The sequence below is a fragment of the Epinephelus fuscoguttatus genome, linkage group LG24, assembly GCF_011397635.1.
Source record: "Epinephelus fuscoguttatus linkage group LG24, E.fuscoguttatus.final_Chr_v1".
Taxonomy (NCBI): Eukaryota; Metazoa; Chordata; class Actinopteri; order Perciformes; family Serranidae; genus Epinephelus; species Epinephelus fuscoguttatus.
This window is the reverse complement of record NC_064775.1, coordinates 19,027,725-19,054,941: the sequence shown is the minus strand read 5'-3', so window position 1 is coordinate 19,054,941 and position 27,217 is coordinate 19,027,725. Positions and strand designations below refer to the sequence as shown.

The window sequence follows — 27,217 nt, the reverse complement described above, 5'->3', positions numbered from 1 at the left end:
GAACCAAAATGCTACAAAGTGGAAAGTGATAAATCATGTTGAACCTGAGACACTCACAAGCTTGCTCTCCAATGAAGACATGAAAGATGGTGGCAGACAAAAACATCATATCAGTAAGGAGTGATGAGGAGGCTGTGTCGTTCCTCATACCAGTACATTATAAATATATAGAACATATTTCCATTATGTTTTTTGCTGTTGGATGTTTTGCTGCTCTTATTCTGCAATGGCTCAATAACACTGGACTAGAGAATTTGCACCATTGTGCATCATTTATCTCAAAGCACCAACTTCTATTGTCCATATTGCAGTAGTGGCTGGAGGTGAACATTCATTCATATTTTATTTTGTCAAATTATGAGAAATCTGTAAAAAATGTGTACAGTTTCTTAAATGAAAACGTGACTTGTTGAATGGCTTCACTTGCCCAAATGAACCAAAACTGCTGCAATATATTTCCACTTGAACCAGCCACCCAAATCCAATGAGAGTGCACACTGACATTCTGAAAATAGACTGCATGATTCAATCAGTACTTTTACTTAGATCTCCCAGTGTGCCAAAGTTTTGGCTGTTATGTTGTATTCATATCCTAAAAATGCATTCAGGAATTTCACAAATTACTTCCTTCTATCTTGAACTTCAGAAATGTTACATGTAAGTGCAATTTACAAAAACCTTTGTGATCATTTCCAGGGACAAAATCTCAACAGTATTTGTTTGAAAGGTTAGACATCTACTCAGAGCTTTTTGTGACAGCAATCGATTATTTTCACTCTCCAGAGTGACAAAGTTATTAGGCTATATTTTGAAGAAAAACACTAAATGAGGTGAAGATTGCTCAGGCGTGAAATTTAATTCCTGGTTGCGGTTCCACCTTAAATGTAATGTACATTACACTGGGCCTCATAGGGAATTTAATACATAATACTTCTTTCACTTTTTCCCTCTTTGCTACTCCCCCCAAAGTCTTCATAACACTTTCACAAAAACAACTTAAAAGTGATATTTCTCTGCAAGTATCCCCCTCTGAAGCTGTGGGGATTATTTTTCAGGTACCTAATTCCACTGAACTGTGATTGACACTCTCAAATTCACCTCACTGTGTGGATGAATTCACTGTGAACTCTAAAACCACGTAATAATATGCAAAACTGTTTGGAGGTTTGGGTGAAGTTTACCTTGGAGATGCTTTTATGCATTACACATAACACTTGAGTGAAAAATAATGAACTGCCGCCTCTTGTTACCATGGAAGGAAAACACATCCAGACTGTTTTTCCTGCTCATAGTTTTATTTTGTAGCTTTAAAGATTCTACTTTAAGCTGGACAATGATGATTTTAGACCTTTTTTGTAATGTCTTTGTATCTTGAGGAGAGTTTTATCACAGCAAAGCTGTCACTTATCAATGTTCCTTCCCTTATATGCTGTAAACATATTCATTGGTACACTTGCATCTGTATTCACCGGTGCGCTTTCATCTATATTCATTGGTCCATCTTTTCTCAGGCACGCTAAAACACACTACTGGCTGTGTCGTAGTCCTTGCTAATGTGGGAAGTGCTAGGCAGGGACTTGAGGTACTCCATGTGCCTCCTGGCATCCTCCTGGTTGTGTCTGATGTAGTAAATGATATAAGCCGTCACCATGGAGAACCAGCAGAACATGGCCACGAACATGGCCACATCTGTTGTCTTGTGGTGGAAGTTGCAAAAGTTGATGCCCGAGTCCAGGACTTGGATTACCGGCTGTCCCACGTACTCCTCCTGCACAGATGTGTAGCAGCTGACATCGTTCACCGTGTCGGGGTCGAGCCTCAGCTCCCTCAGCACCTCCTGCAGAGAGCACTCGCAGTGCCAGGGGTTGTGGGATAATCGCACACGGGCATGGAGCTTAGCGAAGGTGTCCTTGGGGAGGCTGCTGAGGTGGTTGTTTGAAAGATCCAACGTCCGCAGGCTGTCGGAAATTCCTTGGAAGGCACCGACCTCCATGCTCTCAATGGCATTGTGGGATAAGTCTAGTTCCCTGAGGCGGTGGAGGTCTGTGAAGGTCTCCTTTGGGATGTGTCTGATTCGGTTAGATGAAAGCAAAAGAACAACAGTGTCCTTGGGCAAGTTTGGTGGAATGTTCTCTAAGTTGCGTGAGGTGCACTGCACCACCACGCCGTTCCTGTCCGTGCAGTGACAGATATTAGGGCAAGCATACGCAGTCATAATCAGAGACAGAAGCAAAGTTCCCACAAGAAAAAGAGAACCACAGGAAGGAGGTTTTATAGATGACCTACAACTGTAAGAGGCCCCCATTAGCGGACTGAAATCAGCCCTGGTTAAAACAACTCAAGGGGTTTGCGTTTGTGGGGGTTTCTTTAGGTACTGGTAAGATATGAAATACAATCCAGGAAGTCCGGTTTGAGTAATAAATCCATGAATTCAATGGCTTATCGGATGCCAAAAGGCAGTGTTTTAAAACTCAGTCTTGCAGAAACAAAAGTTGAGCCAAGTTCAGCTTTCCTGCCAGACAACCCTGCAGATTTTTGCTGGAGCCTTCTGCGTTGGCATTGCATCATTGGCCTCATTCAAACTTTTTTTTCTTAACGCAGAGCTTAAATCCATCTGAACTCGACCTTTCGTCTGGGTATTAATGGCTAAAGTTTCATCCTCAGGGCACTTTCCAGCATTCACTCAGACATTATTGTTCATCATATACCTCAACAGTTATGGAATTCCCAGCCCTGATCCAACAAAAAAGGAGAACATGGGCAAAGGTTTGCATTCTATCTAAATAAGATGGCAGAGTGCAGTGCAGCCGAGGAGAAAGGGAAGGTCATGGCTGTGAATCCAGGGTGGAAGGGGGCATGTCTTCTTGGCTGATTGGAAGCTAGAAAAAGAGAGAAAAAGAGAAAAAGATGGAGCGATGAAAGGTGCGAGAGAGGAAATGTCAAATCTCATGAAAGCTCATCTTCAGTTATGTCTTTATTTGCCTGCTACGGCTAAAAAAGCTGTTAAAACCTGCCATGATGTGAATTTAAAGACAACTCTTACATGCTTTTGTGTTAATTTTCTGGTCCCGTGATCTCCCACCACATATCCAGAGAACTTTCCACACCATCTCCCCTTTTCAAACACCTTCCTCCTCCGAGGGGAAGCCAGTAAAGTTCAGCATTATCATAATAATAGCATGTTTCTATAGAATGGGTTTGGGATTGGTCCCGTTGAGGAAATGCCATTAAACAAGGTGTGAGCTCATCAGTATGCAAAAGATGAACTTTGAAACAGTGATATGTGATTAAATTTAAAAAAAAGAAAAAGAAAAACCTGTACTCTATCAGATTAACAGGGATGCATGTGAGAGCAGTGAAGGTGAGAATGCAAATGAAAGCAACTGTAGGACACAATGGGAGATAACAATGCAAAGAGCAACAGATAAGCAAGACAGCTCCTGGATCAAGATGATGAATGTCACACAAGTTGTTTAGAAATATTTTCAGATTTCTCAAGGGGTTGTAGAGTAATATAAATATTGATGAGCTAAAAAGTCTCAGTAAAACTATATCACTGTAGGAGTTTTATAGAAATGTTATTGGAGGTGCAAAAGACAGATTAGGATAATCAATAACCAGACAGCATAATATAGGATGTACTCTAATCTAGGAGTAAAATACAATGAAAGTATGATATTGCAGTTATTAACCTCCTTATTCAATAAGGGAGATGAAACCATTATGGTGAGACAATTGGATTTCCACTGGATGCGTGTCCGTTGCGGAACGGCAGCGCTGGTTATCCGCTGCGTGCTCCGCCGTCCGTCAAATGGTGTCAGCGGGGTGAAATGACGTCTGCAAACCTCTGACATGTTGACTTCAGTCCTGCCTCTGCCCATTATGTAGTTTTCAAGGTGTAGTGCAGGGAAATATGATCCGCCGTGAACACTGTGTATTTTGTTTTGAAAATTAACCGGATGTTTTATCGTGTTTCTGTGCACGACTTCCTGCCCCGCACGATCTGCTCTGTGCTGAATTGCTGCGTAATGCTCCGGCATAGATAAGTTGTTCAACAAATAGATAAACAGATAGAGAAAAGATATCTGGTTCCAGCTTTCTTTCAGGTTCAAAATATGAATATTTGCTAATTTTCTATGATATTTAATAACATATTTATTATTTACCTCTATTAAATTTATTTATTTATTTTAGAAAGAATATCCCATTTCTAGCTTCCTTTGCGTTCAAAATATGAATATTTGCTGGTCCTCTATGATATTTTTTACATTTATCTATTTATTTTAGCAAAAAATATCTGGTTCCGGCTTTCTTTCGGGTTCAAAATATGAATATTTAGGCTACTAATTTGCTATGATTTTTTTTCTTTTTTTTTTACTTATTCTTTATTTTAGCAAAAAAAAAAATGGTTCCAGCTGTCCTTTGGGTTCAAAATATGAATATTTGCTAAGTGTCTATAGTATTTATTTACTTATTTACCTATTTTGGCAAAAAAAAAAAAAAAAGAAAAGAAAAAAGATAATAACAATAATTTAAAAAAATCTGGTTCCAGCCTTCTTTTGGACTCAAAATATGAATATTTGCTCATGTAATTTGATATTTATTTTCTTATTTATTTATTTTAGCAAAAAATATCTGGGTCCAGCTCTCCTTTGGGTTCAAAATATGAATATTTGCTAATTTTCTATTATATTTCTTTACTCAGGCCTATTTAAGCAAAATAATAACTGGTTCCAGCTTTCTCTCGGGTTCAAAATATGAATATCAGCTAATTTTCTATGATATTTATTTACTTATTTATTTATTTTAGCATAAATGAACTAGTTCCAGCTATATTCGGCTTCTAAATATGAATATGTGCTGCCTTTCTGCGAAAATAAATGTGGTTGTGCTTTGGATGTAATGGAATGGATTAATAATTGATTCATCAATCTAGAAAACAATCAGCAGAGTAATCGATGATGAAAATAAATAGTTGCAGCCCTAAAATCACTCTAAACAAAGCCTCCTAAAGTTCACTTAAGAATAGCCTAGGTCTATTATAAAATATATCTTACTGAGAATTTTTCACAGTGGCAGATCAATAATTATGTAAATTACGACGTCTATTGCTGATAAACTGATCTTAAAATGAACAACCATTGCTAGAAACCTGTTTTTACTACTTGCATAATAATTCAATCACTGCCAAAACTGCACCGCGGCAATAAATGAGTGTTACTTAGAGGTGAGTTTAATTAGAGTCGACACCTACCTGACCTGATAACTCCACTCTGTCCGGTTCACATCACCGTGCAGTCACCGGGAGAGCTTCTCTCTTTTGATGATGAGACATCCAGAAATAAATAGATACCCGCAGGAAACCATCTTTGCAAATAAACGCACGCTTGCGGTGATTATCGCTGAGAATCACAGAGTCAGTCAAAGAGTCCGTATCCAACTGTTTGATCGCAGTTTCAAACCTCCTGTCAGTGCAGCTTTGCAGCAGCTGTGTGTCTGTCGGTGTGTGTGTGTGTGTGTGTGTGTATGCGCAGCGGCGCAGCAGTTGTACCACTGTGGTCCCTGTGATCCTCTTACTCCGTTAAACGGGATCCCTGCTGATTCAGTGCTGAACCTGCGACTCACCGGGAGCACTACTGTTACTAACCCCACCCCCCTACACACACTCAAACTTTCTGACAACACGACACTATCCACAGATTATCATCAACTCTGTCAGAACCCATCAATATGATGGCAATATCTTTTCCCCCAGTGGTGGAAGAAGTAGTCTGATCCTCTAGTTGAGTAAAATAAGCAATAGCACAGTGTAAAAATACTCTGATAGCCTACATGTGAAAGTCCTGCATTCAAAATGTTCCTGACATAAATTATTAGCATCAAAATATACTTTAGATATAAAGAAAAACTGACTCATTTTTGCAGAATGGCCCATTTCAGAATCATATGTATTACATTACTAGATTGTATTGATGCATTAACGTATTTATCACTTTAATGTTGTAGGTGTTAAAGTTGGAGCTAATTTTAATTACCTCATACAGTCAGTAGTTTTATCTATCAGGGATGTACAACATTAGATTTTTGCCGATACCCGATTTGCCGATATATAACAACTAATTTGGCCAATAACCAATACTGATATAATATATAGCCACTTCTTTCCCTACCTAATTTTAGTGACCATCAAGTCTCTTCTGTAGTGACATCATATTGTGCATGTATTCTATTATCATGATGCAGATGGAGACATGAAAAACAATACATTTCACTGTAAGTAATTTTCATTAATTGTGCAAAATAAGGAAAAAGCATGGTGGCTAACCCAGTCTCACTCTGAAGTCCTTAAAATCTGACACTTGGGCAGTGACTTGTGGTGTCAGACATCATTTAACGTTGGTATGATACATGGCCTGTCGCCATTATATTTTAACAGTGCTTGGTGCATCAGGGGGAAACATGGCGGGACAAGAACTAAAGTTGAGGTGGTGAAAGTCTAAGTGGGGCAGGTGGGAGAGGTGGTGGATGGGTCCAACAAACACCAACTTTCACATGTTTGAACCGTGTTTGTGTCCCATAAGATTATTAAGCCAAACCCTGTTCCGTTGTCCTAAACCTAACCACGTGCTTTTGTTGCCTAAACCAAAACATATGCATTAGTTGTTGGAAGAAAAAAAAAGTTAATTTGTGTTGTTGTACTGACGTAGTGTGTTTATTTTGAAAGAGACTGTATGTAAACGATAAATTTCCTGTGTATTTTGTAAGACTATGCATGTAACAGGCAGAACTTGACACAGTGTCCCAGAACATCAACAACCAACATACTCAGGGTACCTTTCATTTCAAATCTGGACCTGGAAAGGCCATGACCAAACCTCGATATGTGACGAGGTCGGAGTAAGAATGTGTTGTGTTGGCTGATTCTGATAGTTCATTTCAAAGTGGATATTGGCTAATACCAATGATGTACCGATATGATCATGCATCCCTATAATTTATAATCATACATCATCATTTATTAGTTAAGTTATATTTTGCATTAATAATCAAAACTGCAAAGTAACTTGGAGAGACAGACCTTAATTGTCATTGCACAAGTAGCCTACTATGGTTACTACTTCTACTCTACTAAATATAGTAGAGTAGAAGTATAATGCAGCAGAAAATGTAAATACTTAGGAAAGTACAAGTACCTCCAAACTGTACTCAAGTACAGTATTTGTGTCAGTGTATGTAGATACTTTCCACCACTGTTTTCTCCATTATATTATAATTATACTGTTCAGCAATAGTATTTTTTTTTAATGTAATTTTGATTATTAACTGCTGGAAGAACACCCTCCTCCTGCAACTCTCGCCTCTCCGTCCTAAGCCCCTCCCACTAGACGACCACGAGTGTATGCACGCACTTCATACGGTAACCCAGTGTTTTCCATATATTGATTTACATACATTGGCTGATTTAATCTTGTTTCATTGTAGAGCTCTCTCTCTCTTTGTTTATTAGACCGCAAATGAGACAAGAATTAGCTGGCTAGCCACCCTACAATCCCTTCACCTTACTCCACACTGCTGTGGACTGCTGAGCAATACATTCCCCCTCTGACCTTGTCACATATTGCCTCTTAGTTGGGGACTTTCCATGTTGACATTTGACGTGCAAGGTAGCCTGGGTACGTCCGTTGATGACAGCATGCCAACTTCAGCCTGTTACACGCATTGTGTGTTTTCATAAAACATACTACACTGTGTGTTTTCATAAAACGTACTACACTGGTACAACACCGTGAATTGATGTTTTGTATTTAGACAACAAAAGTACGTGGTTAGGTTTAGAAAAAAAAAACAACAGGGTTTGGCTTTTCCTTCATATGGTAAGTGAACACCAGCCTCCCAGGTGAAAGTCAGTGATTACTGGACCCAATCACGCTACTAGTACTTTTAGCCCCCTTAACTTATGTCGTTGTCAAGCACCATTACACACTGATGGTGTCTGACCATGTATCATGCTGATCTGAAGGGATGACTTTTTTTGTCAGTGTCTGATGCGTAAGTCACTGCCCAACCACCAGTTTTCAACGACTTCGAAACAAGACTGGGTTGTAGGAGGAGAGCAGACAGCATCTCTGGAGTCTCTCACAGTGGGCTAGTGGTCAGCAGCAGTGATGGATCTAACCTGTGTAACAGCAGCAACAGAAGGTTTGCTGATTTGGTGGTGGTTGGGTTCGGATTGCTGCAGCTGCTGACTGGGGGAGCTGCTGATCACTCTCTGCTTGGTGAGGTGGTCTGTAGTAGTGGACAGTGAGGCCAAGGATACACTGATCAAAGCTCTAGCTAACATTAGCTACTACGAACTTTAAGCCTTAGAAAGCTGATCTATTAGCAACATTTTCTCTCCATCTCTGTAACACTTTGCTGATATTAACATGTGTTTTGCTTCAACTATTGTCAGACTCTCTTTTTGATGAGTCCATCTTCCTTTTTTAGCGTTGCTCTGCAGTGTAGGCAGTTGTTGCCAATGCTGAGATAGTAACTTTCTCTGCAGGATTCTCCAACATTGAATGAGGCTTTCACCAAAAGGACATGCATGTTGCCTTGAATCACAATATGCTCAAAATTTATTGTGGGATTTTTGCCCACTGACACCAAATTAAACTGCCTACTTCAGCTTTAAGTGTATTTGAGTTACTTCCTACTTTTACTCCACTACATTTCAGAGGGAATATTGTTTTTTGTTTTGTTTTTTTTACAAACAAGATGTTAATTAGTGAGCTGTAGGGGTGCTGGTAGATTAATGTTGTTACCTTTGGACAGAGCCAGGCTAGCTGTTCCCGCTGTTTTCAGTCTTTGAACTAAGCTAACTCATCAAATTTCCCCCAGAAAGTGAATAAACACAAGTAAAAGATTTTACTCTGTCCACCACTATAATCAATGTATATTTTTGGTAAGTTGTCAAGTAAAAGTACAAAATATTTCTGGTTACAGTGTCTGAAAATGCTGACATTAGATATATTTTTTTTTTTTGCCATTTATATCATTACAAAATTACATTTTTGCTGCACAGGATAAGTGAGAAAAGTTTCAGTAACTTGTGATGGACACTTAGCATGGTTTCTGGTATTTACTAGATGAAATGATTTCTGGACAAAAATATCTGATTGGATTGAAAATGACTTTTTGTCACTGCCCTATTGTACAGTGATCTCTATCACCTATAGAATCTACCCATTTCACTGCACCTACTGATGTAGCAAATTTGAATTTCAAGCTCACTTGCACCTTTGAATGACAGCTGAATGTCTTCTTTATGTCTGGGAGTCTCCTCTGCCTGCTTTGCTTTGCACATTTCATATAATTTATATTTCATCCCTGTCTGTACTTGTTTTCATGCAAAAGTTAAAAGAAAGTTAACTATAATGTGTGGTGCAAAAATGACACTAATAAGCACTTAGTGCAGCTTTAAAGGGGAAAGCAAAGTTGCAAATAACCCTTTTAAGCATAGATGTGCTAAATTGTAAGGTACCTTTTTATATTCATGCGTGCAAATCCCACTGGAGCTCGTCTAAGGACCCATTTGAGGGCCCTGAACCCCATTTTGGCAACTTAGCACTGCCTCCTCACCCGCTGCAATGGCGGTATTAGGCGGGGGCCAGCAGGGGCCACTGCCCCCGTAACTCCGAGTCCGGCCCCCGCTGTGGCCCTCCCGCCGAGGAGTCGGAGGGGGAACACGGAACTAAATCGTCTCAACAGGTTGCCGGTCGGACCACTTAAAGAGGCGCACTCAGTGAATCATGCAGAATACACCACACAAGAAGGAAAAGGGCCCGAGTTTTCTAGTGTTTAGTGTTTCCCATACATTGACTAATTTGCCCTGCCATAGTCTCCAAAAATTGGCCAGATATAAAATGCCTCCGGTAAATGAACGTCACTCTGTAGCGCACCGGCTGGAGCTCCGACTGGGAATTCTTCGGCTCCCCCCTCCCTCACCCTCACCCTCCCCGGCCTCACCACAGACGTCGCTCTCCTAGCGCTAATGTGAGCCTGAGTTGATAGAGCAGACCGCATTTCTAAGCGGAATATTGAGGAATACTGACATCCACTTCGTGAGCATTATTGAAAACACCCAGAACACATCAGTAGAGAATTGTGTGGCTGTATTTAAGACAACTCTGAGCCTGCACGGCAACATACAGCACCATTGAGGTAAGCTCTGAAAACTTTTTCCTTTTCATTTGACTCATGCCTGTCACATCATGTTTATGTAGTGATGTGAAATACGATCCGGAGTTTTCATGGGTCATTTATTTTGAAAATCGACTGGCTACTCTCGTCTTTTCTGCGCCTGACTTCCTGTTTGACTCATTTGGTCTGTGCAAATTGACGTGCCGTCAGAAATAGACCCGGCGCGTAATTTTAGCGGAGCGGAGCGGAGCGCCGAGCCGCTTCTAGGCCGCGGCTGGTGGAGCAGCTTCTTAAATGGCTGCTATTAGCTCCAGCACCCGCGCCTCGGCGGGATCGCGCACGCCACGGATCCAGTGGGTTGCTATAAATGGGCCTGTCCCAGAGGCATTCAATTACCAGAGGGCTTTTGAAATGCTCTGATTCAGGATGCTGTACTTGCAAATCGAGAGGGAGGGAGGAAAGCAGTAATTTGTGCCTGTTTGTGTGTAATTTATTTGAATCTCACCTTTTGTTTTCCTTTCGTTTTGCGTATTTTGTATTGTTTTGCGTATCTGGAACTGTACTTGTGAGTGTAAGAATTTTAAAAGAATATTTTGTCTGCACATGATTTTAAATATTAAAATAGCCCTCCAGAGGCAGATCAGTACGTCAGTTATTTTTCTTTTGATTACTGAAATGTTTAACCACTAATACTTAGCCGTATTTTAAGTGTAACCCTTCACCATAACATACAACTAGTGTTTTTATCAGTAAAAATGGAACATTTTTCACACATAAAAAGCACAAAGATGTTGAAATCTAGGCATATTCTGCCATCATAACTTTGCTCTCAGAATTCACCAGATTGATGCCTTTAAATCAAATACAAAATTTTCTCCCGGGGGAGCATGCCCCCGGACCCCCTTACACATATATATATCTTATTGTTCAGACTTAGATATTTGACCGTACTTGTTTGTGCCCCTGTATCAAAAGGACTGGCCCTAGCTTGGCCCCCCCATTGAAATTGGCCTAGAACCGCCACTGCCCGCTGCCTGTGACTGATTGTTTGCCCCTCGTGTCACGCTCTGTCATTCTTCATAAGCACTGATTACAATTGTCCTGCTTCGATTGAGGACTTCAATACGGAGCCCTTCACACCCATGGTGACAACAAACCTTCTGAAGTTACTCCCAGCTGTATCACTGTGCAGCAAAGCCACCTGCATGCAGCTAGCGCTTTGCAAAGCATCTGCACGATTAAATGTGCAGAGTTCAGCCCTGTCAATTTTGCTGATAGGCAGAATCATTGATTATATTGACTACTTAGCATGCATGCTTTATTGAGACAGTATCTAAGTATCACAAAGCATGCTTGTAAATGTACTCCTCTTGCTCCTTGGTAAAAGATTCACTCCACATTCTCTGATGTTTAAGATACTTGAAAGCTGCCAGGCCATTTGTTTAACACTCTTATTCATCTTGTTGGGCTCCTGGCACACTTCCTGCCTGGTAACCCATCTTAAATAAATTCCCACTCCTCCCCGGGATCACAATGATATGGAGCAGGGCCAACTTTGGGAATCTTTGTCGGATAAGCATTATAGACTGTCATAATGCAGTTCTTGAGACATATTTATTATCTACAGACTGAACAAAGCTAGAGTTTAAACATCACTCTGTCCCATCTGCACTTCTTGTCTGCTTTGTTAGTGATGACATTGTGAAGTCACTCTCTGAAAGCAACACTGAGCTGCCCTACAGTATATATTGACCTCTCCAAAGCCACACTGAGTACTTTTGATAATGCTATCCTGCTGCAGAGACTGTCTGACATTGGATTTCACTCTGCTTGCAGTTGATTTCACTCACAATGGGAGGACGCAGCAACCCTCCAAACTCTGTGCATAAGGAAAAAGCTGGGGATACCCTCACACTGCAGAGACTTTTAGATTTGCACATCAACCTACCTCGTTGCTTTGACATCAGTCCTTTGCATTATAGAGAAGGTTGTCTGTAAGCAGCTTACAGCAGTGCTGAGTGATAGCATGGACCCATTCCAACTGCAAGGCCTAGCCAGCACAGTGGCAGAGAATGCCTTTACATTTTGGAAAGGCCCAGTTGGATAAACCCTTATTGAACCGTTACTGGAGGTAAATTAACTGAGGGGAGCACGGCCTACTCCACAGTGTTTTGGCCACTTGATTTGCTGATGTCCTTTTATTGTTATAGCTCAAGCTTCAGAGTGCTTTGATATTTAGAACAGTAACAAACATGATTTTTTAATTGAGCATCTGGCTTTGTGACAGATTATGACTCCTTTGCTCAAATGTATGGCCACAACAAAGGATGGATGAAGGTTTTTCTTAAATGCTAAGATTATCTGATCATTGGCTAACATTCAGTGCTGGGTTACGTGTGTTGTCAGATGAACTGTGAGCCTCTCCAGATGTTGATGAATTGGATGTCAACTTGTGTGTTGTGATATGGAGAGATGTTAAATAGCAGTCAACTTCTGTGTTGTGGTACAGTTGGTTTTCAACCCTGATTTTGTTGTGTGTCAGCGTACCATGCCAGAGTTTAATACCCAATGTTTACACTAAACCGACTGGACCTTGTAGTCAGGTGTACTCAGACTGACTGTTGTACAAATGCAGATGCACATCCCTTTGGTGAAAGCCTGATACAATGGCGGAAGATCCTACAGAGAAAGTTGTTATTCCAACATTGGCAACAACTGCCTACACTGCCAGCCCACAAAAATAGAGGCTCGCGGCTGCGGCTTCAAGTTCACATTTTGTAGCTAACATTAGCCAGATCAAGAGCTAGAGCAAGAGTGGAAGGTGTGTCCCACCTCACTCCCCACTGCTACAAACCACCTCACAGGTAGAAGAGCAGGCAGCACATCCGCAGAGGGACCCCCAGTCAGTAGCCGCAGCAACCCGAATCCAGCCACCGCAAGCCCCAGCTCTCAGGTTCAAGTTCAAGGTTCAAGAATCTTTATTATCCCCCAGGGGCAATTAGTTCCACAGCTAGCAGTTAACAAAAACAACATAGAAACAAATACATATGTTGAGACAACACACATTGAGTCAAGACAAGTCATTTAAAAGTCTAATCGCTGTGGGGACAAATGAATCCCTCAGTCTATTTGTCCTGCATCTCGGCAGCAGATATCTGCGTCTGGACGAGGGCAACCCAAACTCTTCATGAAGTGGGTGGTCCGGATCTGCCAGAATCAGTCTGGCCTTTTTCACCAACCTCACCTTGTGCAGATCAATGAGGTTGCTTAGGGCTGTGCCAGCAATTTTACTGTACACCCTGACAATTCCCAACAGTTTGTTCCTGTTCTTACATGTTAGTTAGTTAGAAGTTATTAAAGACTCGATAAAGCAAGAATAAATCTCATAAATCTCAAGAATCTCATAAAAGTACAATCACATTAAAACCATGGAGCTTCCAATAAAAATACATCTGCTGATGAGCCTTCTTACAAAGTGAGTCCACATGGGCTTCAAAAGTCAGCTTGTCATCAAAAACAGTTCCCAGCAGTGGCGTGCACAGACTTTACACATTTTTACACACGCTTTACATACAGCGCATTCATTTTCAGTTAAGTAGATGCCATTTCCTGTATTCTAGTGCATTTTAACACCATATTAGCACCAGATAATCCAAACTGGTTCTGTGAGATATAGTTCTGGCTCAATATAGATCAAAAAAGGGCCCAATATAAAAGTCATTGCAACAGTAATGTTTTTACAACCCAAGAGGGCAGTTTATCATGTTTTAACCAGCCAAGAGGGCAGTTTAGTGTGTTTTTTGGCTCCAAAGAGGGCACTTTAGCGCACGTTGTGGCTCCCAGGAGGGCACTTTGGCTGCCAAGAGGGCACTTTAGCGCACGTTTTGGCTCCCAGGAGGGCACTTTAGCATGCGTTTTGGCTCCCAAGAGGGCACTTTGGCTGCCAAGAGGGCACTTTAGCATGCGTTTTGGCTCACAGGAGGGCACTTTAGCACACGTTTTGGCTCCCAAGAGGCCCCCCCACCATGCACACCACTGGTTCCCAGGTATTTATACTGGTTTACAATTTCAACATTTACACCAGAAATGACCACAGTTAAGGTAATTGTACTGTTCTTTCTAAAATCAGTAGCCATCTCCTTCGTCTTTGATACATTTATCTGTAAGAAGGAGGACAGTGAAATCCCTGACTACAGGCCCGTGATCAGGGTTGTCACTGCTGAGAAGGGACAGGAAGACTGAGTTGTCAGCAAACTTCAAAATGTGATGCTGTGGATGCTGGCTGTGACAATCTTTGGTGTATAAAATAAATAAAATGGATGAAAGAACACAGCCCTGAGGAGAACCAGTGGAGGAGAAAAGGACATCAGTGAGTACCCCATTGACCCTGTTAAAAGGTCCATCAGCCAACATATGAGGCCAGAGTCAATACCAAAAAAACACTGTAACAAACATTGTATTTCTAAGCTAAAATATGGGGTTGAATACAGTTAAAAGCAGATGAGAAATCAATAAAAAGTAATTTTGCAAAAGTTTTTGGACCCTGTCTTAAAATCATATTTAAAAGAGTTCCTGTTGCAATCCTCAACTCCCTGCCTGACCTATAGCCAAACTGAAGTGGGTCCAAATGATCTTTAACTTTGGATATAAGGACCTCCTTGACAATCTTTTCAAATGTCTTCATTGCTAATGAGGTAAGGCCAACAGGCCTGAAGTCATTCAATGACTGAGTCTGGAGAGACTTAAAAAGAAAACAAAAGATGTCTGCCAGCTGCAGGGCACAGTTCTTCAGAATGCAGTCTCTTATGCCATCAGAACCTGAACCTTTCCTCTCTTTGGTCTTACGAAAGAGATTAAAAACAGTTACACCATCAATGTGCGCTGTGACATTTGAAGACACATTTTCATAACCTGAAAGCTCCTCAGTAAAATCATAAATGTTAAAACGACTGTAAAAAAGGTTGAAACCATTAGACAACAGAGTCCTTTTGGTCGGCATCCCCATCATGGACATAACCCCCACTCAAGCCTGCTGAGAGTTATTGGACCTGAACATGTTCTCAACCCTATCCTTATAATTTACTCTGGCTATTTTCAGTTCTTTCTTCACTTGTTTCTTAAGTGCGTGGTAACAAGTCATATCTCCTTTATTTGGAAATCCAGGGTTTACTGTAAGGAAATATAGTGATAGATTCACTGGGAACCACTGATTCCTCACAAAAGGTGACATGTGAAGAAACAGTGTCTGTGAGTTCATCCAGGCCAGTGCATGCACTTTTAAACATATCCCAGTCAGTGCAGCTGAAGCAGTCCTGAAGGCGGTGGACAGATTCCTCCAGCCAAACTGGAACTAACGGCCTATTTCCACCAGATGCGTGTTGGTTGCGTCTCCGCTCCGGCGCGGTAGCGGAGCCGATAGGATTCAATTCAAGTCAATGTGTGTGTTTCCACCGGCTGCGGCTGTGCTGCGTTCTGGCTCTGTCTCAGCTCCGGCACTCCGGAGCCCTCCGCAACAGATACGCAGGACTTCTATTTTTGCCGGACGCCGGAGCACAACGCAGCAATTCCGCACAGAACAGATCGTGCGGGGCAGGAAGTCATGCACAGAAACAAAATAAAACATCCGGTTAATTTTCAAAACAAAATACACAGTGTTTACAGCGGATCATGTTTCCCTGCACTACACCTTAAAAACTACATAATGGGCAGAGGCAGGCCTGAAGTCAACAGGTCAGAGGTTTTCAGACATCATTTCACTCCGTTGACACCGTGGACGAGGAGATATTAATCATGGCAGTGCACCGAGATGTCTTCTGGCGGAGCTGCACCGCACCGCACAGCAAACGCAGCCGGTGGGTATTGACGGACGGCGGAGCACACAGTGGATAACTGGCGCTGCCGTTCCGCAATGGACACGCATCCAGTGGAAGTCTGGTGTAAGTGTTGCTCCGGCTTGTGGAATGCGTCACATATTGGTAGAAATTACAGAGGGACTTTCAGAATGTGCAGTGGTTAAAATCCCCCATAACCAAGTTTGGAGCGTCCGGAGAGATTCCCTGGAGCTGCTGCACAATCCTTTGTGCTCCACTGTCTCTCAGGTTAACTCGTATTGCAGAGGTGCCAGGACAGTGTGACGTGTGTGGTTGTGCTGCTGCCGTGGTCCTGCCAGATGCCTCCTGCTGCTGCTGTCATCATTAGTCATACTTCTACTGTTATTATACACATATGATTATTGTCACATATGTATACTATCAGATATTAATATATACTTTCAACATATTGTACCACAGTAGCCAGAACTATAACTATAACATTATTGTTTTCATTAATGTTGTTGTAAGCTACTGTCATTACCGTCTGTCCTGCATCTCTCTCTCTCTGTCGCTGTCTCTGTCTCTTTTTCTGTCTCATTGTGTCATACGGATTACTGTTAATTTATTATGCTGATCTGTTCTGTACGACATCTATTGCACGTCTGTCCGTCCTGGAAGAGGGATCCCTCCTCAGTTACTCTTCCTGAGGTTTATACCATTTTTTTTCCCCGTTAAAGGGTTTTTTGGGGAGTTTTTCCTGATCAGCTGTGAGGGTCCTAAGGACAGAGGGATGTTGTATGCTGTAAAGCCCTGTGAGGCAAATTGTGATTTGTGATATTGGGCTTTATAAATGGGATGGATCTAAACAAGTGTAATAAAAAGCTGCAGAAATTCCCTCGGCAGATAGAAAGGGCACAGAGACACGGACAGGGGTTCAATGTCGGGAGTACACAAAGGGCCAGATCTACTAAATGTTTGCGTGTATAAAAACGTGTGCAAACTCATTGCACACGCAAAAAAATGTACAAACTGATTTACTAACAGTGCGCACTAAGGGTTGCGTCTTTCAAAGGTGCAAAATAGCGCGTCTGCATCCAGTTAGTACGTTTGCTGCAATGAATATGCAATATGGGGTGTTTACACGCAATTGTGCGTATGCTGGGAGGAGAAAATGTAAATATATTAATTTAGCACACGCAAAGTGATTTGTCAAACCTGAAAGCAATTTTGCAAACAGAAACTGTGTCTTTATTTAACACGTGTCAAACGGAAGTGCAAACGGTTTGTATGCATAATTGCGCACAGAAGAGACATCGAAACGATGAAAGAAGACGCAGAGTGCGCATTTTTCACCCTCGTGTTTTGGAATGAATGAGGAAACAATCATTAAAACATATCGCCTATCCAGCATTGCCATTTTGGAACTGTCCCGGGTCAGTACACGATTCTTTTATTCTGAGAAACAGTTTTCTGTTTTCCAGGTTGTGAGATGGCGAGTTTGGAGATGGCTGGCTTGAAGGTGTAGTGTAAGATTTAATCTTTAATCAGATAAAGGTGTTAAACTGCATAAGTTGATTAAGAGTGAAGTTCATATAACCATGTTTTATGTTACCAGTTCCTATAAAATTGTTTGTTATGCATCTATGTGTGATAAAATAAGGTTATACAAGTTTATGTGTTCATAACATGGGGTTTTGCATTCACATTGAAGAGCACACATACACCACACCATGTATTGTTTAATAATAACACACACACACTCTTTAATGTTTGTATTGCATGACACACATTCTAAGCTCACATTGCATGAACCCACAGGGGACTGTATAGAGAAAGTCCCCAAGTTTTATATATTTTTAAAAAATAAAGTGAAACCGGGCTCAAATCTAATGGTGGGAGAATTTGGGGATTTCCAGGCCTAGGTCATGTTTGGGCAAGGGCCCAAGGGGCCTACTACCAATAGATTTGGAACAGATGGGAAAAGGCTAAAAAGAAAAGGATCTGCCACCAATAGGTTTGGGTTTAGGTGGGAAGGATTAAAGGAAAAGGGTGGAGATTCTCTCGAATCTTCACCAGCATAAAAGAGAGAACGCAGAGAGCGAAACTTCAGTCGTGCTCCGGAGCCTGACTCAATGAGTTGTATGTGTTGTTGCTTGAGAACACGTTAAACTCGATTGCACCTGATTCCACTTGACTCCAGTGTTTCTCTAAGTGTTTGCCAACTGAACCTAAGGTACTAAATCAACATCAGAGGACGATCTGCAGGAGAAGTAGGAGACGAGGTCGGGTGCCATCTGGCCCACTTCCAGGCACCGATTTTCGCTTCTACAAAGGTGAGTCAATTTGTAAAATCCTCTGTAAAATAATTACATTAAAAACAAGAGCGTGTTTCATATTGATTCATATGTTTCTTAAGGTGATAGTGCATACCCCCTACACCCCTTCCTCCTGACACCTGTTCTCAACCTGTCCACTGCCGGAGAGATAAGGTGACACGGAATACTGTGGAGCGCACCTTTGGAATCCTGAAGAGCAGGTTCCGTTATTTCGATTGCACTGGGGGAGCACTGCTATACAGGCCAGAAAAAGTGGCCCAGATTGTAGTGACCTGCTGCATGCTACATAACATCCCCAAGCAACACGGGCTGGAGCATAATGCCATGCCGGAGGAGAATGCCGACTGTATGCTGTAGATTAGAATACAAGTGCTAGTGTGACCCAATAAACTGCAGAGCATTGCAAAGAAGCAAATCAACATTTATTGAAAAAATATGATTGAAATCACTTTTTAGATTCCAAACATTATTATCAAACGAAATACTCAGTCTCATTAACGTCTAATTATGTTAAGCCATGCAACATCATTTCAAAGACACATTGTTTCAGTCACAAAATATATTAGGCTATAGCTCTAACATTTATTGTGGCAAAAAACTAAACTAAACAGTTCTTTATTGTATAGCCTATTTTACACAAAATGAATATTCACAGCCAATATAAGAAAACTTAAACGTAACAGTTGAGTGTATTATTTGTGTTTCCTTTTACACAGGTGGAACTTGCCCGCCGTGCGCACCTCTCCTCCCTCTCTGGTCCCTGGCTGTTGGTCACAGATTTCTTCCCATATAGCGTTCCTTTGTGAGACAGTCAGGTTTCTTTGCTCTAGCTCATTTAAGTGTTTATTGGCCTCATCTAGCAACACCTCTAATTCCATAGGGTCGAATTTCACTTTGCGCTTTCTCTCCAAACTCGCCATGCTGCAAACCATACAACACGCAAAACCCTCATTTAAATAGGGTGTCTCCAGCACGTTTGCACCTCTTGTCATTTACGCAATCACTCTTAGTAAATCACCCGTAAACTGCGGTTCAGCCCCACACGCAAAATTCTAGATTGTGCAGGCAAGTTAGTACATGCAAATTGGGATCTTAGTAGATCCGGCCCAAAGAGTTACACCAGTTTTTATTCACATAAAGATATAAGCCTCCACTGAGTGATTTGCCTGTCCCCGTGGAGACTCTCTCCAAATGAATGGGCTCTTCAAAGTCCTCAGTCTCCAAGTCAGACTGCAGGTTATAATCCTTCAACCAGGTTTCTGTCAGTGCAAGGACACAAACACTTTTATACTCCGCCAGATACCTGACATTAGCCTGAAGCTCGTCAATTTTGCTGCGGAGTGACTGGACATTTGCCGTGGAGGTCCCTATTCCCGGGGAGAACTGTGGAGGGTTCCATGGAGCCCACACCGGAGTCCCGCAGGAGGAGGAGGAATTCCCGACCATACTGCAGACGTGCTTGGTACTCAGAGTCCACCCAAAAAGGGCCAAAAAAGTGTCAAAAGGACCAAAAAGTATACCACCAGAAGGTGAGTCATCATCATTGTTGCTTCCTACCATACACACACAGGTCGGTAAAGGGGTTAGTAGTGACAATGGTTTGATAAACAGAGAGAGCGTGGCAAGGAGGTGTTGAGTGAAAGCACTGCCTGCCACTATGCTATATTATAGCTACACTATAACTGAATAAGATTAAATAAACCAATGTCAATCAATCAATGGAACACTGGATTTGCCTATAAAGTGCGTGCATATATATCTGGTGGGAGGGGCTTAGGACAGAGAGAAGAGAGGTGCAGGAGGAAAGAGGATTTTCCATTTCTGCTGCTCTGTTTTCCTTTCCAGATTTCTGCCTTCCCCAGCTTTAAATTCTATCCTGTAGTGCTGACGTGTATATATATATATATATATATATATATATATATATATATGTATATATTAATATAAGTTAATACCCTGTGACTTTCTATTATTCAGTGGCACAATGTGAAACAATTTGTCATAACTTCTGTGTGGCAGGACCTGATTCCTCAGTCAGGCTCTTGGTCAGCTGCAGAGGCAGCCCATTAAACTCTCTGCAAGCTCTGCGCTGGATCTCTGCCAGTGGTATTCCCTGCCTACCTATCAACCTCTCAGACAGCTTCCTGGCTCAAAATGTTCTTAATCTACCCTTGAATCCAGCCCCGAACCCAGGAACCATAATTCGTTTAGCTAAAACTCTAAAACTGTGGGCATCCCCTTCTTAGAAGCATGAAACTTCTCTCTAACCTCCCTCTTTTAAGCCATCACTGTTCTGTTATAAACTCAGTGGTATTCTGGCCATCATGCATGATTTCTCTGCTCCACCATACATTGTATAATAAGACCAGCGTTCTGCCCTTGAGGATCTTCTCAGCCTCCGAACAAATCCAGACACAGAACAAAATATCCTTCTGGATGTGTCCTGAGGTTCAGATGAAGAAATCCTCTCAAAATCCTGTGTTGTTTTTTTTTCCTTTAATGCAAACACTGTCAGGTTCACAACGGTATTAGCAGAGCTAAAGAAAGGGAAAGTTGCCCCTTGGATTTATCTGTTGTACTTCTGCCTAATCCAAGCAAAGTTCTATAGATGCATAATTTGACAGTGCAGAAGACGGTGTATCACATGCTCTTGGAGAGCTGCCCTGGAGCTGCCTGAGGTCTGGAAGTTCAACATCTACTCTAGGAAAGCAATTTAAAGGTTCAAAGGTGAGCCAGCTCATATCAAGTCTTTCACTGCAGAGGAGAGAAACCTTTGGATCTGTCTGTTGCTCACTAATTTTAGAGTGACAAGTGAAGTCTATACAGTTGTGTGTAACTGTGGAAATTGACAAGGAAGTTACCAGTAAGCTGGTTTAAAGTGTCAGAAATATGATTGTTTTTCTTAGAAGAAGGGATGAAAGGAACAAATTTAGGAGTGACCATAGTATGGGTGAGAGCGTATTGCACTGTTTGCTTGAAGGTTTTGGAAGCGAGCTTAAAAAAGAGAAGTAAATGCATTGGGGGAAGTAAACTTTTTGGACAAAAGGTTATGGATAAATTATACAAAGCTTTTTATGAGTGCCCTAGCCAGGTGGCCTTCCTGGATGAACTTCAACTGAGCATCATCAGTAAAAATATTTGCAAGAAATGCGAAATGAGCTCAGGTCATCCGAGTTAAAGGTTAAGTTTTTTTTTTTGTTTGTTTGTTTTTCTTTGGTTTTGAAAATGCACATTAATTTGCATTTTCTTTTACCACATTTCTGGAAATTTACAACAAAGATTTAAGCTACATTTGGATGGAAATCTGGATAATGTTTTAGAAGAGCAAAATCACAGACTCTCATGCACTGTTTGTATGTATACTTATGCAAAGTAATGCAGCACAGAACTGAGCAGACTGCAATCACATGATCAAGGCATTGATGGGCATCAAGAAGGCAGTAGTATAAATGATGAAAGTCCACATAAGGAGACAGGTTGTGGTGGTGGATTGGTCAAACAAACAGAACTTTTCCCCAGCAGACCAGTATTTGTGTCCTGTGTGAAACCACGTGAACTTTGAGTTATTTTAAGGTATGTCATTACTTTGTCACATTACTTTAAGAACGTACCTTTACTTTAAAAAGGTAATGTGACGACATCCAACTATTTAAACTGTTTCTTTTAATGTAACCTTCATAACTTTACTTTCATAAACCTAACCGACTTAGTTTAATTTACCTTAACCCTAACCCTAACCTGTGTATCTTTACTTACCTTAACCTAACCTACCTCACTTTACCTCCTTAAAACTATATTACGTAACTCTACTTACCAAAACCTGATCTACCTTAGTTTACTTACCTTAGCCCATGGGGTGTCAAACATATGGCCCGCGGGCCAGAACCGGCCTGCCAAAAGGTCCAATCCGGTCCTCAGGACGACTGAGATGAAAAGTGTGAAAATTGCATAAATTCCTTTTTTTTTCAATAAAATGCACTGCTATTCCTTTATTTATTTATTTAATTGTCCACTAGGCGTCGCACTGTCCAAATAAAAGTAGTAAGTCTCAAGCTGGATCTGTTGTGGATCTGTGAGTCACGTGACAACACAGTCAACGCTGACTAACGTTACATGCAGGAGCCTCCAGTGGAAAATGTCTATCAAAAAGGAGAAAAGTTGACATGGAGTGTGAGATCTTCCAAGAAAAATGGACCTGTTCGTATTTATTCACATAGGTAAATGGGAAGCCAGTGTGCTTGGTGTGTTTGCTGCACCTTTCAGTGCTAAAGGAATATAATATTCGACGACACTATCAGACTAATCATAGGAAAAAATACAAGAACTTGCAAGGACAACTGAGAACACAGAAGATAAATGAACTGCTGACAGTTGTGAGGAAACAGCAGTCTGTCAGTCAGTCTTTAGCAGAGGTGGGTAGAGTAGCCAAATATTGTACTCATGTAAGAGTACTGATACTTTAGAACAATATTGCTCAAGTAAAAGTAAGAGTAAAAGAGTATTTGGTGAAAAAACTACTCAAGTACTGAGTAACATGTTGAGTAACATCTGATTTATTTGTAAAATAAGAACATGAACGTAATCAATCAATCAAAAATAATAATCTGCAAATTCACGTATTTTAAACGATACCCCTTTAACTAAAACATAAATAAATTTTTACAATTTACTTTACAAACATAACATAACTCAAGGCACAAGAAACACAAATATATTCTCATATAAATATATATATATATATATATATATATATATATATATATAATGTGTGAATACAGTACAGGCCAAAAGTTTGGACACACCTTCTCATTCAATGCGTTTTCTTTATTTTCATGACTATTTACATTGTAGATTCTCACTGAAGACATCAAAACTATGAATGAACACATGTGGAGTTATGTACTTAACAAAAAAAGGTGAAATAACTGAAAACATGTTTTATATTCTAGTTTCTTCAAAATAGCCACCCTTTGCTCTGATTACTGCTTTGCACACTCTTGGCATTCTCTCCATGAGCTTCAAGAGGTAGTCACCTGAAATGGTTTCCACTTCACAGGTGTGCCTTATCAGGTTAATTAGTGGAATTTCTTGCTTTATCAATGGGGTTGGGACCATCAGTTGTGTTGTGCAGAAGTCAGGTTAATACACAGCCGACAGCCCTATTGGACAACTGTTAAAATTCATATTATGGCAAGAACCAATCAGCTAACTAAAGAAAAACGAGTGGCCATCATTACTTTAAGAAATGAAGGTCAGTCAGTCCGGAAAATTGCAAAAACTTTAAATGTGTCCCCAAGTGGAGTCGCAAAACCATCAAGCGCTACAACGAAACTGGCACACATGAGGACCGACTCCAGGAAAGGAAGACCAAGAGTCACCTCTGCTTCTGAGGATAAGTTCATCCGAGTCACCAGCCTCAGAAATCGCAAGTTAACAGCAGCTCAGATCAGAGACCAGATGAATGCCACACAGAGTTCCCAGCAGCAGACCCATCTCGAGAACAACTGTTAAGAGGAGACTGCACGAATCATGCCTTCATGGTAAAATAGCTGCTAGGAAACCACTGCTAAGGAGAGGCAACAAGCAGAAGAGATTTGTTTGGGCCAAGAAACACAAGGAATGGACATTAGACCAGTGGAAATCTGTGCTTTGGTCTGATGAGTCCAAATTTGAGATCTTTAGTTCCAACCGCCGTGTCTTTGTGAGGCCTTGAAAAGGTGAACGATGGATTCCACATGCCTGGTTCCCACTGTGAAGCATGGAGGAGGAGGTGTGATGGTGTGGGGGTGTTTTGCTGGTGACACTGTTGGGGATTTATTCAAAATTGAAGGCACACTGAACCAGCATGGCTACCACAGCATCCTGCAGCAACATGCCATCCCATCCGGTTTGCGTTTAGTTGGACGATCATTTATTTTTCAACAGGACAATGACCCCAAACACACCTCCAGGCTGTGTAAGGGCTATTTGACCAAGAAGGAGAGTGATGGAGTGCTGCGGCAGATGACCTGGCCTCCACAGTCACCGGACCTGAACCCAATCGAGATGGTTTGGGGTGAGCTGGACCACAGAGTGAAGGCAAAGGGGCCAACAAGTGCTAAACACCTCTGGGAACTCCTTCAAGACTGTTGGAAAACCATTTCAGGTGACTACCTCTTGAAGCTCATCGAGAGAATGCCAAGAGTGTGCAAAGCAGTAATCAGAGCAAAGGAGAAACTAGAATATAAAACATGTTTTCAGTTATTTCACCTTTTTTTGTTAAGTACATAACTCCACATGTGTTCATTCATAGTTTTGATGCCTTCAGTGAGAATCTACAATGTAAATAGTCATGAAAATAAAGAAAACGCATTGAATGAGAAGGTGTGTGTGTGAGGTGGGTAGAGTAGCCAAATATTGTACTCAAGTAAGAGTATTGTTGCTTTAAAACAATATAACATGCATTAAAACTACTCTGAAAAGTACAATTTATCCAAAAAGTTACTCAAGTACATGTAACTGACTAAATGTAAGTAGTTACTACCCAGCTCTGGTTTTTAGTCATAGCCGAGAAATCAGTGTTCCCCCACTCCCAAAAGTGGGGGAACACTTTTTTAAGCGGCACCCGAGCCGCCTCACTGCGCGACTCCAAATGAAATGGTTGTGACATCTAGTGTTATCACGGTACCAAAATTGGGACCCACGGTACGATACCAGTGAAAATATCACTGTTCTGAGTAGTATCACAATACCACAGCAAAAATGAGGCAGATGTGCCTTTTGTCATTTATAAAAAGATAAATCACTTTTCTATAATACATCAATGATAAGCGAGTTGTGTCATTTCCGGTGTTTCTGTGACAGCGTCTCTGTACTGCTCTGGTGAATTCTAGTAGCCTGTTTTCTCACTTCAGTTGCTTTAACGTCTACTTCCAGTCTTAACCCACACTGGTTCTGTTTAAGCACTTATAGCTCTCCTCCTTTCTACGACTTTCTCGCTAAGCTCTTAGCTGTTGTTTGCACATGACTAGCCTTGGTAGCTACATTAGCTTTACAGCTAGCGATGGCTTCTCCCTCTGCTCTTTCTTGCTCGGTGTGCCAAATGTTCAGTTATGCCTCTGCCTCCTTTAGCGACAGTGGTAATTGTAATAAGTGTAGCTTATTTGCTGCGTTGGAGGCAAGGCTTAGTGAATTAGAAGCCACATAGCATAGCCTTAGCCTTTGCTAACTGTCCTCCGGTAACTCCCGTTCAGCCGGGAGGTTGGGTTACGGTTCGCCAGAAGCACAGCTCCAAGCCGAAGCCTGTGGCTCACCACCAGCCTGTTCACGTTTCCAACCGCTTTTCCCCACTCAGCAACACACCCGCTGAGGATAAAACACCAGCGGCCATAGTCAAATGTATCCCTGGGGCCAGAGTGGGCGACATTGAATCTAATTTAAAACTGCTGGCTAAAGCTAAACGTAGATTCAGTAAGATTGTTATTCATGTCGGCGTCAATGACACCCGGTTACGCCAATCGGAGGTCACTAAAATTAATATTGCCTCGGGGTGTGAATATGCCAAAACGATGTCGGACTCCGTAGTTTTCTCTGGACCCCTCCCAAATCTGACCAGTGATGACATGTTTAGCCGCATGTCATCATTTAATCGCTGGCTGTCCAGGTGGTGTCCAGCAAACGATGTGGGTTTCGTTAATAATTGGCAAACTTTCTGGGGAAAACCTGGTCTTATTAGGAGAGATGGCATTCATCCCACTTTGGATGGAGCTGCTCTCATTTCTAGGAACCTGGCAAACTTTATTAGTAATTTAAATCCCTGACAACCCAGAGTTGAGACCTGGGCTGCGTTCCAAAAACAGTCTGAGTCGCCCTCGCTCACTTGCCCTCAGCACTTGCCCTCGGGGGAATCCCCGCCGCCATCATAAGGGCTGTTCCATTTCTCTAAACAGCTGAAGTGAACTTGGTGAGATCGACCCTTGAGGGCTGAGTGATCGAGTCAACAACGATGGTCACTCCAGAGTTGTATATCACCCACAATGCATTGCAGTGGTGCACGAAAAATATGTCCATGCGGTGGCGATAACGAACCTCAAACACCGTTGGCTGCTGTCTATTTACCACCAAAGAAGAAGAAAATGAATTAAGGAGCCAGCACGGGTCGGTATTTAATTGTGCAATTAGACTGTCCGTGGCAGTTATGGCAGAACCCACCGTTTACAAGTGTAAGTATATAAGCTATTTGTCACAGACAAAAGAAAAAGAAAGCAAAATACTTGTATCTAAATAGCATTTTATTTTTCTGATGTCACGTGCTTGTTGTGCATTCTGTGTGATTAAGGGATTGTTTCCATATTGTTACAGGGTCTGATGAGGAGACGGAGCTCCTCATAAAGCTCAGAATGAGAAATGAAGCTCTCTTTACTGGCAAAAGAAATGCCTCAAAGCTGGCCTGGGAGTGAGTTTGTTTGCAACTTACTGTGGCATTGCATATGAATGTATTTCTGTTACTTGCTTCTTTGTTGTGTGCTAATTTTAAAGGTTTTAATGTACCGTATTTTCCGGACCATAAGTCGCGGTTTTTTCCTAGTTTGGCTGACCATGCGACCTATATTCAAAAGCGACTATATATCAAAAATATAGCCTACGTTATGACCACAAGAGGGAAGGGAGGCTTTTATTTCTAAATCCCTCCTCATTCAGTAGCTCATCTTCCTCTTCCTCACGTTCTTGCTGCGCTGTCGGCCCGTCTTCGGTCTCTGCTCTGGTCCCGACCGGGCTCCGGACACGGAGGAGGAGGAGGATGGTGGTGGTAACAGACCTAATAATCAGGAAAAAACAATCTAAAACTAAAACTAATGTCAACTAAACTTAAAGTAGGTTAAATGTATTTAAACAACAAAACTGTCT

At 41.5% G+C, this 27,217-nt stretch overlaps 2 protein-coding genes across 2 annotated transcripts in view; both read right to left on the bottom strand.

The window, feature by feature from the left end:
* LOC125885000 (uncharacterized) overlaps positions 1-27,217 on the bottom strand; it is a 385,446-nt gene that overhangs the window by 145,765 nt on the left and 212,464 nt on the right. The gene's annotated exons all lie outside the window — the stretch shown is intronic.
* Positions 1,502-2,677, bottom strand: LOC125885015 (leucine-rich repeat-containing protein 3-like). The gene has a single exon (XM_049570377.1). It carries the CDS (start codon positions 2,303-2,305, stop codon positions 1,517-1,519), a length of 789 nt encoding a protein of 262 aa, XP_049426334.1. The 5' UTR covers positions 2,306-2,677; the 3' UTR covers positions 1,502-1,516.

Coding starts and splice junctions, on each gene's coding strand:
- LOC125885015 (XM_049570377.1), bottom strand. CDS start 2,305: ATGGGGGCCTCTTACAGTTGTAGGTCATCTATAAAACCTCCTTCCTGT.